This window comes from Podarcis cretensis, assembly GCF_951804945.1.
Source record: "Podarcis cretensis genome assembly, chromosome: 3".
NCBI classification, from domain to species: domain Eukaryota; kingdom Metazoa; phylum Chordata; class Lepidosauria; order Squamata; family Lacertidae; genus Podarcis; species Podarcis cretensis.
In genome coordinates this window covers 125,610,373-125,624,736 of record NC_137172.1, presented here as the reverse complement: position 1 = coordinate 125,624,736, position 14,364 = coordinate 125,610,373, and the positions used below count along the sequence as shown (strand labels likewise).

The window sequence follows — 14,364 nt, the reverse complement described above, 5'->3', positions numbered from 1 at the left end:
TATCCTGAAGTGGGTCAATTGTTGAGAAATTTTTGCAGATGCCTTGCAACACACACACAATTTAGGCAAACTAGTTGAAATGATTAATAGTGGTATTATTAAAATTGAAGGCCTTTGTTGCTTTAAAATTTGTACCAATTCATCTGTTTATTCGTTGCAGAAGTGTGGTGATTTTGTTATATTTCAAGTATGTATTGAGTTAGATGTAGATACTTGCTCAAGTAAATTGAAATAGCTGTTTGTTTTTATTCCTGCCCAGGAAAAGTTGTCACAAGCCAGTTTTTGGAATGTGGGATCTGACTTTGAATTGAATATATGCTCTAGGAAAATCACATTAAAATAAAATAAGATAAGATAAAAATAGAAATAATTAAACACAGAAAACTTTTATTCAGGTCAAGTTTGCAATTCTGTTAAAACTTGTTAAGCAATATAGCACCTAAAGGATACAACTCCACTAACTTTGCATTGAAAGCAGTACTTAAATAGCAGAGAGAGGAGTGAAAAATGCAGAGGTTCTGAGAAATTTGTCCAATGCCTGAAACTGGCAACTTCTGCTGCCAGCCTTTTTGTACTTCTTCTACAAGGTGCAGCTGTGCTACAGGTCTTTTGCACAGGAGAACGATCCAGTGGGCACTTTTGCCTCTTGCCAAGAGGACGATCTGTCTTGCTGAATATTTAATCCCATTGTATCCTATGAGCAGTACCCGTAACAAGTATGATTTACATTTTGTTTATATTTTCTTGAATGTAGTTCCTGTGTTTTTCACATTCAGAGGTACAATAAAATATGCTTTTTAAAATCAGTATGCCTCCATTTGAATCTAGACGAATCATTTTAATAAGCTCATTTTATTCTCTATGCCGATCCAAGGGTGATGTAACCTTCACTGCCTTGGGCCCACTGGCGAAGCTTAAAGGTGCACATTTTACGGGCATCTTCCAGGAAACCCAAGTATTTATTTACATAAATATATTAAACAAATCACATGAAACGTATTCATGATTATCAACCAGTATTTTAAAAGGAAAATTTTCTAGTTTTTCCTTATAACCAAAATCTGGTTATGAAATGCTAAACAGAACTGAAGAAATTCTTGAAATTTCCTAATCAATAAATAAACTTCCTATTAATGATATACAGTATTTAAAGGATCGCGAAGTGCTAAGACTTCAGCATATATTTCCTGCAATTAATATCCTGAGATGAGGTTCAAGCAGATTACATTTTTCAGGCGTGAGATTCAATTATTCTAGCCCTGAATGAAATCATTCCCTCAGCATGTATGTGAGTGACATGTGCATACACACACACACACACACACACACACACACATTAATCCAAGTGGCTACACTTTAAACATTTTAATGCCACATTCCTAATTAATACTTTAAAGAGCTGTGAAAATTACATTGAAAAGATACATTGGCATCAGCATTCAAAAATTTCCGTATTCTAAAGAAAGGCACTGCTACAGGATCTCTATATACAGTACATTTTACATTGCATAGATTGTCACAAACGTAAGCAACCCCCACAGAGAAATGATGTACAAGTGACCAAGTAAAGTGATTTTGCAGCACACATTGCTCTCAGGTACCTGCCTGTAAGGAAGAATTATTTGCAAAACTTTCAAATGGCAGCAGTTCAGCAGTCTGTAGTTCCTAATATTACAAAAAACACCTTTTCAGAGGAGTGTTTTCTGGTCAAATAACTGCAAATCAAAGCGTACCCAAACTTCCCCTGTTGGTACCTCATGCAGCAGTAAATGTTTAGTTGTAGGTCCCTTGTTTTCTTGCTCTGTTCTGATTTTGGCTACTGGAACTTCAGTGCGGCCCAAAAAATCTGTTTAACAACAACACATAAAACATACTCAAATCTGTGTTAAATAATGAGGGCTGCAATCCAATGCACACTAATTTGAGAGTAAACTCAAAGAGAGCTACAGCTTAAGCTTATATTATGCATTTACTCAGAAGTAAGTGTGAAGTGGCTAAATGAGGAGGAAATGAAGTCTGAGTCACATGCGATAAGGAATGGAGAAGCATAATAGCATGTTCAGATGGCTGCCCTAGAATGCATTCTCAGAGCAGGTTCAGGGTGAAAAGCGCTTCCCCCCTGATATGAAATAGAATACAGTTGAGGATTCAGTCTAGAAACTGACATATGAAACGTGTTTAAAGCAGGCTGCTTCTTCAAATACAGTATCAAACATCTCTTGGCAATGCATTTGTTTATCTTTAGTTCCCTAACAGACAAAATGCAACAAAAATGGGAACCCCCAAAAATGAACTGGAAGGAGGAGCAAACAGAAGTGGGGCAGGTAATTTGTCATAAGTGGGAAAAGAACCTCAACACAGTTGATGATGGGATCCTTCTTGCTTGGGACACAGTAAACAAACATGGTCAGAGTCAGGGAATAAAGATCTGTTTGTTGAAAATGGGGTGTATTTATAATGCACCGGAGCAAGAAACAAATGGTACAGATGGACTTGGCAGTGAGCACCTCTCTTTCCCAAATAGCTCTATTTAGGTGTAGAGTACACAACAAACAGCCTAAATGGGGCCACTGGGTAGTCAGAACTGATACGTTTGTGCTTAAGCTCCAGCCCATGCCATACCAGCTCCTAGTCATTAACAAGGGACAAAGAATGATCTCTCTCACAGACAAAATGCAGCACCTACCATCGGGTGAGAACTGATCCCTGTCAAACATGGTGAGACACAGAACATCTTGATATAGATCCTTGATGAAGAATTGGCAGTTAAAGTTCCATTTTGGGTTCAAAGTGTCTGGCAGTGCTCTTGTTGTGTAGCTTTGAGACCCCAGGCTAATTTCACAGTATGGGTTGCTCTTCCCTTAACATAAAACAGAAGTGTACACATTAACCTTTAAAAAGAATAATGTAAGCAAATCGGAGCAGAGTTAAGGAGACTATTTTCATAAGAGGGTAAAAAAAAAAAGTTGTGTTTAAATTGCTCTGATTGGATTCAAGGTTGGATTAAAGCTGTTGGAAGCCCTGGTGCAGTTCTTAAGCCAGGTCCCTAAAAAGCATTCCTGAAATAAGGTGCCACAGACTAAATCCTGTAGGGTTTTAAAAGGCTATCAAATTTATTATGGCATAAACTTTGTCTGACTACAAAAAATAAAAATAAAATAGTTGGAGCATGTGCAATTTTACAACTCTCAAGGCAAAACACAACAACATTTTACCAAACTTGATAGCAAAAAGAAAATACTCTGAACATGCTCATATTCACATTTAAAACTCATTGTTTTTGTTCACTTCCTGCCTTGGGCCAGGCATCAACTCTCAGCCTAACCTACTTCATGCAGCTGTCATGAAGATACAGGAGGAGGTGTTAAATGGCTGGAAAAAGGGATTTAGTGCTCATATCATAGGCATAAAATCTTTTTTTTTTTTGAAGAAAAAAAAAGATTTTTAATTTCAAGTAACAAAACTTATCCACAACAGGAAAGCAGAGCTTTGTAGTTGTACAGAAAAGAAAGAAAAATGGTGGCTGATGGTTGTAGTTTTAGACAGCCCCTCAAAGGCAATTCAATCAAAGTGTCCCTCCATAAGGTTCCATGAATTGGGTGGGTAAAAACCATGTTCAGTTGCCGTAACAAAGTCAATAAATGGATACCATATCATATAGAAGGTGTGAATCTACCCACCACCCTCCAAAAAAAAAATCAATATTCCTTTTGTGAAATGGTTTATTTGTCCATAAGCACCATGCCTCATACTTGTGAAATCCAAACTTTGAAAAGAATGGTCTGAAGTACTATACTTACTTGATTTAAGTTTCTTCCAGAGATACTTGGCTGCTTCTGTTTTTTGTATTTGTACCTCTCTTATTTTTATTGCGTAGTTTTGGCTTACTTGATTTTTTTTTTAAAAAAGAAGTCTGAAATGTCAGTCTGATTCCTTGCACATAAATTGCTTGGAATGTTGCCTGCAAATTAAGCTTCATAACTTACCTTTGAGAAGGGCTAGAGACTTAAAAAGCAAAACAAAACTCAAAGTTCCAAGTGTGGGCGCCCTGTTGGCGTGAGCCCTGAGGCCGTTGCTCCAATTGCACCATTAAAACCAGTCCCTGCTCTGATTCTAGGCTCAGGTTGTTTGCAATTCTATTTTTTTTCATATTTCTCTTACTATATAAATACACAGGTTTTTCAGTTCCAGAAAATTGCTTGGCAACTACTTATTTGTAACACTAGACTCTCTACATATTAGTTTGCTGAACTTGAAATTATATCACCAAAGACAAACATCCGTCCCTAAATTATTACCATTAGGTTTGCACGCTTTTAATTCAGTTGCTTCAATCACATGCACCATCAAACGTCCTATTCCTGAACTCTTCTGTGACCGAGCTGAAAAACAAAACAAATTTACCACCAGTAAATTGCTTGGACAGAAAAAGAAAGCTGGCTGAGCAACATATGGAACAAAACACAAGGCACCTAAATTGGCATGTTTGCGCAGAAGCTGGATTACTGCAGCCAACAAAATTTGTTTTGTTTTTCTGTCTGCTTTGAAATCTCATTAAGTTTAGAAACTATCCTGGAGGAAGCAGGATCCACCTGTAATTTGTATAAATTTGCCTGGGCAAGGTAGAAATGTAGACACATGAAATACAAACTTTCCATGTTCAGTTTCACCAACATTCCTTCATTGTGTAAACAGAATCCTTTCCACAGCACAACTGTCTTGCAACTCAAAACCCCTTCATGCCACTTGTAAAGCCAGAGGCATATTTTAGGAATGTGCCCACGTGTCAAGAAGCCTGAAAATGTGATGTGGGAATAGGAATATGTGGCATTTAGATTCAGGCCAGGAGATGTCCCCAAGAAGCCCAGGAAGCGGGCTTGCATTCACACCAGAATCCAGCGGTGTCTGTGGTACAGCCTGTTCCTTCAAGTTCCTATCAACCAATGTTCAGCACCTTGGTAAGCCTTTTCATGTTTCTTCTTTTCCGTTTCAATATAATGTTCTGATGCTCCTTTAATTTTCTGGACCCAGGCAGTTCTGTGAAAGTGAGTATTATTTTATTTTAATTTTTTACAAAAATAAGAACCACAAAAACAAAGCGAGATGAACATTCTCTGAGCTCACCTTTCATTGATGTTGTCTGTTTTTAGTGTGTATACTCTATCAATGTGGGAGATGTGGAAAACTGGCTCTTCACTGGAAGGGTCAGTCGGCAGTTTCACCAGGACTTCATTAAGAAAAACAGGCTGAAAGAAACACAAAGGTAGTTTAAAAAAAACACTTGGACAGGATGAAACGAAATTATAATTAAATTGTGTCCAAAGCGACCACTGCAGCTAAGACCACTATGAGAGAGAGCCCCCTGCTACACTGGGGAAGAGGCCCCAGATCTTTAAGGAAACTTATTTCCTATGGGGCTGGGCATACACAGAGGGTGAATATCATCTTCAGTTGGCAATCTGGTTGTCCAGCCTATTGGTATGGATTTTTTTACCACACCCAATCAGAACAATCAAGAGGAGAAGATACTGTATATCCCTTGGTGGACAGGGTAATACAGTTTATCAAATGATAAGATGCAAAAATTGATCATCTATCAGTCTGCCTTCGCCCTCAGAATTGTGCAGGGAAAAGGAAATCCCTTGGCTAACAAGGAAAATGAGCGGATGGACACAACACAGAAAGGTGCAGTCCTGGGTGACAGCAAAACCTTTCTTGATTATAATTTTGTCCAATCTTCATCTCCTTACTTTGAGACCAGCACTGGATACTAAACTACTAAAACAACTATTTGGTGCAAATTCTGATGTAACACATTTCTGCAACAGAAAATAAACTTTCTCCTGCTGGGAAGAGAAGACTCGTGTCTATGGAACTTCCCTGAGAAACTCCCATAGGGATACAACCTGATCAATTAGTGAACTACAGTTCATAAGATTAATTGATTCTATGTTGATTAAATTTGTATGCATTCACATACTGGTAAAATATTTTGACACAAGAATCATATTTTGCTTCCAGAGGATGTATGCATGTTTCATCATAGGCATCATCATAGAAGAGGGAAACCCTCATATGAGAGAGAGAATTGGGATGCCTCTTTATAACACACACATTATGGTGCTCACTCACCATCTGCAGTTTTTTATAAATTCTGGTTACTTGTTTTTTTAAGAACAAACCCAGGGCACCTTTTTAGTTGATTAAAAGTTCATCTGATTTCCCCAACCAATTAGTTGATTAAGCAGGCAAGCACTCTATTTTCCACTGTAAGTCCTTGCCATACTTTTAGTCGCATTTACCACTCATTGGCATGATGGACTTGCAGAAATGAACCAGTCCATACAAGGGCTGTTGATTAAATTAATACAAATTGAGATGCACTATCTAAAGGATATTTCCTACATGAGCTATGTAGGAGGCAGTGGCAATTTCCGTTTTTCAGGAGAAAAGCCAAGATTTTGTCTAACCAATGCTAAGATGCTTTTTTTAAAATCCAAAGAAAGTCCTTCACTCACTAATTATAGAAGATCTGTCCCTACTGACAGTAGTGTAAACATTCAAAATTAGTACTGATAGGAGACTGAAATTATACAGTTAACTTCAGCATCCTAGTAGATCAAGGAAGTCTATTAAATAGTAAAGAGGTTATTATTTCTATTAAAATAAAACATCCCGTTCCTTCCCTTTCCAAATGCACAATTAAGATGCTTTAATTTACTCACCGTTTTGTAAATTTTGAACTGAGTATTTGATTTTGGGTTGAACAATTTATCTGACCCTGTAGATACAAACTGCTTGACCATGTAGGTGAGAAGCAGGAAGTCACTGAAGAGGAATCCATATAGTTCTTTGTTGCTTTTTGTCTTATAGAGTTTGCCACTGTGCAAAAGCTTCCTTGGTCCCAAGCAATTGGTCAGGGAGTTAAAAATCAGTTGCTAAAAGGAAGAGAAAACCAAAGCAGCAATACAATGACTTTTCAACATCAGAGAGAAAATTCTACTCAAAACCAAAGCCATTTTGCTACCCTTAATGTACGCTGTTGGTCTATACCTGTTGAACTGCCATCAACAGGGCCACTTCTATCAAGAACCCATAATAATGCATTCCCAGCACCTATTTCCTCCTTTTTATCCAGTCCTTCCCACCCCAGACAGTTACCTCAGCAAGGCCCTCACACTGAACGTGGGACTGGATCCATTCAAGCCTGTCTGAATTCTCCTTTTCTCGCACTCCCTCATTCACCTGGGAACACAGCTCCTCAGCCTGCTCAAGAGCCAGCTTCAGATTACTGTGATCTGGGTGAGTTTCAGGGGAATTTTCCAGAATCTGGTTGGAAAAAAACAGACAAAGAAAATTGCAGTATCAGTTAAATGGGGGGCGGGGGGGGCGGGCGGAGAGAGCTATAGAATCATAGAGTTGGAAGGGACCCTGAGGCTCAACCTGAGGATCAACCAGTCCAACCCCCTGAAAGGCAGGAATATGCAGCTGTCCCTTATGGGGATCCAACTGAGGTGTTATCCACACAAATATGAGAAGTTTCCTGATTTTTTTAAATAAATACATGTGCAGTCCTCTGCTTGTTCTCACACAATACTGTCAATCAAGTTAGTTCATTTAATTTCTATCCCACCCTTCCTCCCAAAGGACCCCTCCCTCAGTCCTTCAAAGAACAATTATGCTGATACTCACACTCTTTATGAGAAGAGGGTAGCGAGTGATTCTTTGCATAGGTTTCAGCAGGAAGCTGGAGAGTGGCATTCCTTTACAGCGAGGATCCGAAGCCAGTTTCTACAAGGTAAACCAGTATTTTTGAGAGACTGCATTATTGCTACTGATCAACATTGACAGAGGGCTTTAAAATGTGCAAACAGTTGTACAAGCTTCAGTTTGTTATCTTTTACAAAAGAGCAGCCCCTTGGGTGTCTGTTGTCTGGATGGAGAATATTAAGGGGGAGAGTGTGACCTATCTCAGGCTGCTCCGTTAGAAAAAGGAAAACCTCTGCTGCAGAGCCAGATCAAGGCTCCATTCACGGCAGCAATTCCCAAGGGAAGCAAAACCCTTACATGAGTGAGGTTCTAGTAAAGAGGTCTTTCCACCCATGGAGGGGGCAGCATTTTCTCCTGATCCCCCTTCCTCCCTCAAAAATCTGCTCTGCAGGGTTGGTGGCCTCTCTGGTACAGCATTAGGGACAGGGGGCTGTGGGGGAAGGGGAGATCTGCTCTCCTTTGTACTCCAGTGGGAGATTCTGCAAGATCCCCACTCCTCCCAAGGAGCCTTTCCATTTGTGGAGACTCCTTGCAGCCACAGTCAGACTTATTCAAAGAACAAGGAGAGTTGAGGTTTGACAGCGTGGCAGAGAAATTGGCTGAGAGTCAAGTGAGCGTGCAGCCAAGGGGCACTTTTACCTAAACGCCTGGGCAGATACTGGGGTGAGATACTGTACAAAGGAAATGTTTGTGGGGAGGAAGAGCCCGTTCCCAAGGTTAACCCCTGATTTGGTAGATGTGGCGACTGGAGAGCTCGTGTTACATCTGCCACACCCTCATGGAGAGAAAAGAGACACGATTGAATTAGGAAGCTACTGCGTAGTATACTGTACTTTCATAAATTCTTTGAACTCTGGTTCTTCATCCGTTTTCTGCTGCAGCAGGACAGCCCCGTTAAGCTGGCAGCTGCAAAACCGGATATAGGCTTGCATTTGAGACAGTTCAGCAGCCAGAATGTCACCAATCATCTGCACAGGCATTTTTTCACCCCCCATCTTCTTACGCACACGCAATGCTCTGGAAGAAAATAAAACGACAGGGAAGCAGTTTGAATCCGGAGCTTTCAACAGGAACAAGCTAAGGAGGGGCTCACCAGTTACTGTCACACAGAGATCCCATGTGGCAGGGTCAACTCTGTTGAGAATACTGTATGAAGCAAGTGGATCTTGCTATCTCACCCAGGAGCTCATTCAGAACCTGGAGATCACATGGCCACGACCTAAATTACTGTCTGACAATGAACCATCAAAGGAAGGCTGGACATATCCAAGAACACAGGAACTGCTAACCCAATTCCTATTTGGTTGTGGCATTTATAGACCTAGCAAGACAATCCACTGTCACAGTGTAAACAAGCATTTTAAAAAGGCCTTTTCAAAAGCCCAGATTTCTGCTTTCCCTGCAAGGTAAAGGTAAAGGTAAAGGTAAAGGGACCCCTGACCGTTAGGTCCAGTCGTGGATGACTCTAGGGTTGCGGCACTCATCTCGCTTTACTGGCCGAGGGAGCCGGCGTACAGCTTCCGGGTCATGTGGCCATGTTAAAGTTTGTTGAGTCATATATCTTTTGACCCACTGAGTCTGCTGCAATGGCCCTGCAATAAATTTGATTTATTGCCACTCCGACAAACTTCCAATGGCGCCCACACGCTTCCACTCCACACGCTGCCACTCTCTTCAGTTGCCGGATAATAGCAGAGTTCACACGCAGCATAAAATGGCTTGTCTGTGTCGACGTGGTGTCCTCAGTAACTCAGCTCGACACCACTGCTTCTAATCTAAAACTCTTTATTTAGAAGCATTCAAAACAGAAAAGAAAAACCTACAGAATCTAGCTGCATGTTTGCAGCTTTCTGCCTCTTAACAAAAACCTAAACGACCCTGCTAACGCTCTCAGACAGACTGCTCTCCAGAGAGAGCTCAGCCCCCACAGAGCACAGATCAAAGGAAAACAACCAGGGATCCCGTGGGTAGCGCACCCAGTTACTAAGAATGCTCCTGGAGTGTTAACTCCTGACAGTCCAGAACCACAACAGGCCAGCATGACTAAGCCACTTCTGGTGAACCAGAGCAGCGCACGGAAATGCCGTTTACCTTCCCACAGGAGCAGTACCTATTTATCTACTTGCACTTTTTGGCGTGCTTTCGAACTGCTAGGTTGGCAGGAGCAGGGACCGAGCAATGGGAGCTCACCCTGTCACGGGGATTCAATGCAATGCACATGTGCTTAATTTATTTGCTTCTGGTACTTCATTTCTTCAGGGATGCTTTTTACTCTTCTCAATTAAGGTTGCATTTAGTGAATTTGAAATCACATCACATTAAGACTACAAATTGAACAAAAGCTTCCCAAACAGAAACACTTGGATAAAACTGAGGAGCAGAGACACTTTCATTTTTTTCAGAGAAAACATTAAAAATTACAGCTAAGACGCTTCTGAGAGGTCCGAAATACTTTTGATGTCTCCAGAGAGCACTTTTCTTTCGGCTTGTAGCAGGAAACCCCCCCCCCAATCATTCAGTTTGTACAAACTTCACACACACTCACACTCACATACTACATACACTACACTTCTGTTACAAATTCATAGAAAATCAACCATACATCGGATTTGCACTGTTCCACTTTTATTTGACTCCATGAAGGAAGGACTACAAAATGGGGAAGGTTTGATACAGGGCAGCCATAATCCCTTGAGCATCCCAGCACATCCACAGGAGCCCTGCCCAGTTGCTATGCCAATCCTGATGGTCCTAGACAGAAGACAATTAAGATCACAAAGAACTTGCATATGGGAGTGGATTCAGCATGGACTGGAACAAAGGACAATGATCAGATCTTCCCTCAGGGGGCAGGAAACTGCGACTACCTTTTGTCTTCAGAAAATGACTCATGGGGAGGAGGAGAAGGGAACCAGCCAGGTGACAGGACACTCAGGTTACCACCACAACTCCTCCCTCAAGCCCTCCTTTCTGTAATGTATGCATGATGTTTCTGGGGGTGGGCTTGACCTAGAGGAGGGGAATTTCAAAAGTTTTTATAAGGTCTTGCACACCATTTTTCTGTGCCTTTCCTCTCTCCTGCAAGTGAGGGGAGCACCCTGTTGCAACAGTTCAATAAAGGCCAAGCCTACAGGCTGCTGTTTTGCTCCAAGTTATCCTGGTTGGTGTCTTTGTTTTGTCCAAGGGAGCCCTCGGATTTTTCCGGTAACAGGCTCAATTGTAGAAGACATGTTTTACGTGCCAGGGTCCCAGGTTCAATCCCCAGCACCTTTGATTTCTCAAGTCGCAGGGCTGGAAAATGCTTCTGAGACCCCATAGAGGACAGTGCAGGCAACATATTTGTCAATCTCCCTAGTCCTTCTGAATGGTTCTAAGAAAAAAATATCAAGACCACAGTGCTATACATGTCTACACAGACGTAAGTCCCATTGAGTTCAGTAATGCTTATTCCCGTGTAAGTGGGTGTAGACTGTAGCCTTGATGGTTATTCCTTGTTTATTTGGACTGAAACAGCTAAAACCACAAAAATTAATAAAGGAGTAGTAGCACTTACTTCAGTAACTTTGTATTAGACATGATGAGCTCCTTCCAATTAACAAAAATTAATCCCATTTCTGCTTCTGAAAGACAGCCTGCTTCAGTCATTTGTTTCTGGAAAACCTACATTCAGAAAGATACAAGGAGGGAAAATGAATTTTAAATACAGAATAATAATAATAATAATAATAATAATTATTATTATTATTATTATAATAATTTATTATTTGTACCCCGCCCATCTGGCTGGGTTTCCCTAGCCACTCTGGGCGGCTTCCAACAAAGATGAAAAATACACTAAAATGTCACATATTAAAAACTTCCCTGAACAGGGCTGCCTTCAGATGTCTTCTGAATGTCAGGTTGTTGTTTATCGCTTTGACATCTGATGGGAGGGCGTTCCACAGGGCGGGCGCCACTACTGAGAAGGCCCTCTGCCTGGTTCCCTGTAACTTGGCCTCTCGCAGTGAGGGAACCGCCAGAAGGCCCTCGGAGCTGGACCTCAGTGTTCCCCTCTCAAATTAAGAACTGTTTGATAACTCACATTAGTCACAAAACTTCAGTTTTCCTTTGTTCTTAACATTATTGCTTCTTTGCTGCCAGATATTTCTTCCAAAACACTTAGGCTAATTGAGGCAATCAGAAAATAAGAGCAGGATCAAAAGGTTTCCACAGATCAAGTCTGCTATGAGTGATCTCCTTAGAGACCACAAGATATCTAAAGATCCTAGTAACTCATGTTGCCAACATATATTATGCAGTGGCAATGAGTCCCAATGGTACTTTTCTTGTACCAGATCCTGTCTGACATTCTTTGAGCATGAGGGGAAATAGAAACAAAAACTGCAGCTGAAGGCCTGTTGTAGGAAGGTGCAGTCTGTGTAAAGCTTTTGCACAGCTTTCATTTGAGAAAAAAGGTCTTAATGGTCTTCTAATAAGGGATTCAAGGTCTAAACCACTGAGCCTCTTGGGCTTGCCAATCAGAAGGTCGGTGGTTCGAATCCCCGTGATGGGGTGAGCTCCCATTGCTCAGTCCCTGCTCCTGCCAACCTAGAAGTTCGAAAGCACGCCAAAAAGTGCAAATAGATGAACAGGTACCACTCCAGTGGGAAGGTAAACGGCATTTCCGTGCACTGCTCTGGTTCACCAGAAGTGGCTTAGTCATGCTGGCCACATGACCCGGAAAAACTAGCTCCCTCAGCCTGTAAAATGAGATGAGCACTGCAACCCCAGAGTCGTTTACCTTTAATAAGGGATTCAAGGCAATACTTTTATCACTACCTTTTGTGTTCAGGCAAATCTCACCTCTAAGACAAGCTGAAGGTCTTCCATGTATTTTTCTTCGGTCTGGATCAGCTCATGTATGTAGCCCTGCCTCTTCCTTTCCATGGGCTGCATTGTGTCAAGACTCTGGAGATCTGCACACCCTGGGGGAGGAAACCGTCTGAGTCACTTTGAGCCCAACTTAATACCAAGTAAAAAATAGACAGGGAATGGTCTCAGGGGAATAAATCTTTTGATAAACGTGAAGAAGAAAACTGGCTTTGAAATAGCTGGGTAGGAACCCCAACACTGCGGAGTCCGTGGCTTGTGGCAGAGTTCCTCCATGAGCAGCCTGTGGGCCTCTCACCAGCCCCGGGACAGGAGAGCGGGAAAAGCATCTCCGTCCTGGGCAGAAGAAGCATGGAATGCAGCACTGCTCTTGCCACAGCAAAGGCCTGGAGAAGTGCTTGCAGGAGCCTTCATGTGGTGATGCGAATGTTAGAATCTGTTCGGTGAGACATGGCAGAAGAGGATGACTTGCCCCTCTCCTTCCTACACAGCAGGGCTGGGCCTATATCAATATATCAACATATTGTCTTATATTAAGAGCAAATTGTGATAACCATTTTTTAAAAAACAACCTGGCAATCTATTGTGAATCGTGTGTGTGCTTGTGCTTGTGTGTGATAGTCAAAAAGCATTTTGTTGCAAAAATTGGGAAGCCAATGCTTCTTCCTGTCCTGTGCAGCTGTTGCGATTGTGAACTCTGCCTCAGCTACTCTTCTGTGCAAAAATCGCTCTTTGAGAAATTGTGTGTGCGCTGCAGGGTAATTCTCTGGCTTAGTTCTCTGTCTCCCTTGCCTGCCTCCTCAGACACAAATCGTCCTTGGAGATACAGTGGCACCTCAGATTACAAACTTAATCCGTTCCGGAAGTCCGTTCTTAAACCGAATCCGTTCTGAAACGGAGGCGCGCTTTCCCTAATGAGGCCTCCCGCTACCGGTGCCCTTCCACTGTTCGGATTCCGTTCGTAGACTGAGGTAAAGTTCGCAAACTGGGACACTACTTTTGGTTTTGCGGAGTTCTTATACCGAATAGTTTGTAAACTGGACTGTTCTTAAACCGAGGTACCACTGTGTTGTGTGTGCGTGTGCAGCCCAACTCTTCCCTAGGGCTCTGTCTCCTGACAGGTGGAGCTGAGCAGTCTGCAAGCGGGAACTTCCATCTCTCAGAGACGCCAGGCTCTTGCTGAAAGGCAGCCACCAGGCTGGGAGGTGGCTTGGGGAGAAGCAAGGCTTCTGGTACCTGGAGCCCCTTTTCTCCTCTCCTGTTCTCACATAAAAATATCAACTGGGGTAATAATAATAATAATAATAATAATAATATTACTTACACCCCACCCATCTGTCTGGGTTTCCCCAGCCAACAGGAGATTAAAAATATATTAAAACATCAGTCATTAAAAAACTTCCCTAGCTCCAAAATTCCATTTAATATTTAGTCCTCAACATATCACATATTAAAATGATAAGAACAGATCCTACACACTGCTCTAACATAAGAGCTACTTCCCCCTTTCCCCTGCTGGGCTTGTTGATTGTGGGTGAGCAATTGTCTGCCTGTGTCTCCCTCCCTCCCCACCCCGTGTTTGTGCGCACACGTTTTTGTGAAGGAGCAGAATACATTGGTTTTTTTAATAAAAAATTTAACCCAGCCTCTCTCTGCTGGCAGGCAGCAGTTCCTATTAGCTTTAAAGTAGGTTTCTGGCCTGACATCATGGCCATGGCAGTTAAG

At 41.8% G+C, this 14,364-nt stretch overlaps 1 protein-coding gene across 6 annotated transcripts in view; it reads right to left on the bottom strand.

The window, feature by feature from the left end:
• Nucleotides 1–367: 367 nt before the first annotated feature.
• The window catches only part of ITSN2 (intersectin 2), a 78,453-nt gene continuing 64,456 nt past the window's right edge, over nucleotides 368–14,364 (bottom strand). For 5 of the 6 annotated variants that reach the window (XM_079971128.1, XM_079971127.1, XM_079971131.1 and 2 more), the window contains 11 exons: nucleotides 12,613–12,734; nucleotides 11,324–11,430; nucleotides 8,604–8,787; nucleotides 7,693–7,791; nucleotides 7,162–7,329; nucleotides 6,726–6,938; nucleotides 5,125–5,246; nucleotides 4,955–5,037; nucleotides 4,299–4,382; nucleotides 2,687–2,860; nucleotides 368–1,846 (listed from right to left, as the gene is read on the bottom strand). In XM_079971128.1, coding sequence (XP_079827254.1) covers nucleotides 1,689–1,846; nucleotides 2,687–2,860; nucleotides 4,299–4,382; nucleotides 4,955–5,037; nucleotides 5,125–5,246; nucleotides 6,726–6,938; nucleotides 7,162–7,329; nucleotides 7,693–7,791; nucleotides 8,604–8,787; nucleotides 11,324–11,430; nucleotides 12,613–12,734 — 1,514 coding nt within the window. In that variant the 3' untranslated portion in view covers nucleotides 368–1,688. The remainder of the gene's footprint in view (nucleotides 1,847–2,686; nucleotides 2,861–4,298; nucleotides 4,383–4,954; nucleotides 5,038–5,124; nucleotides 5,247–6,725; nucleotides 6,939–7,161; nucleotides 7,330–7,692; nucleotides 7,792–8,603; nucleotides 8,788–11,323; nucleotides 11,431–12,612; nucleotides 12,735–14,364) is intronic. The other variant, XM_079971132.1, reaches the window with a different exon arrangement.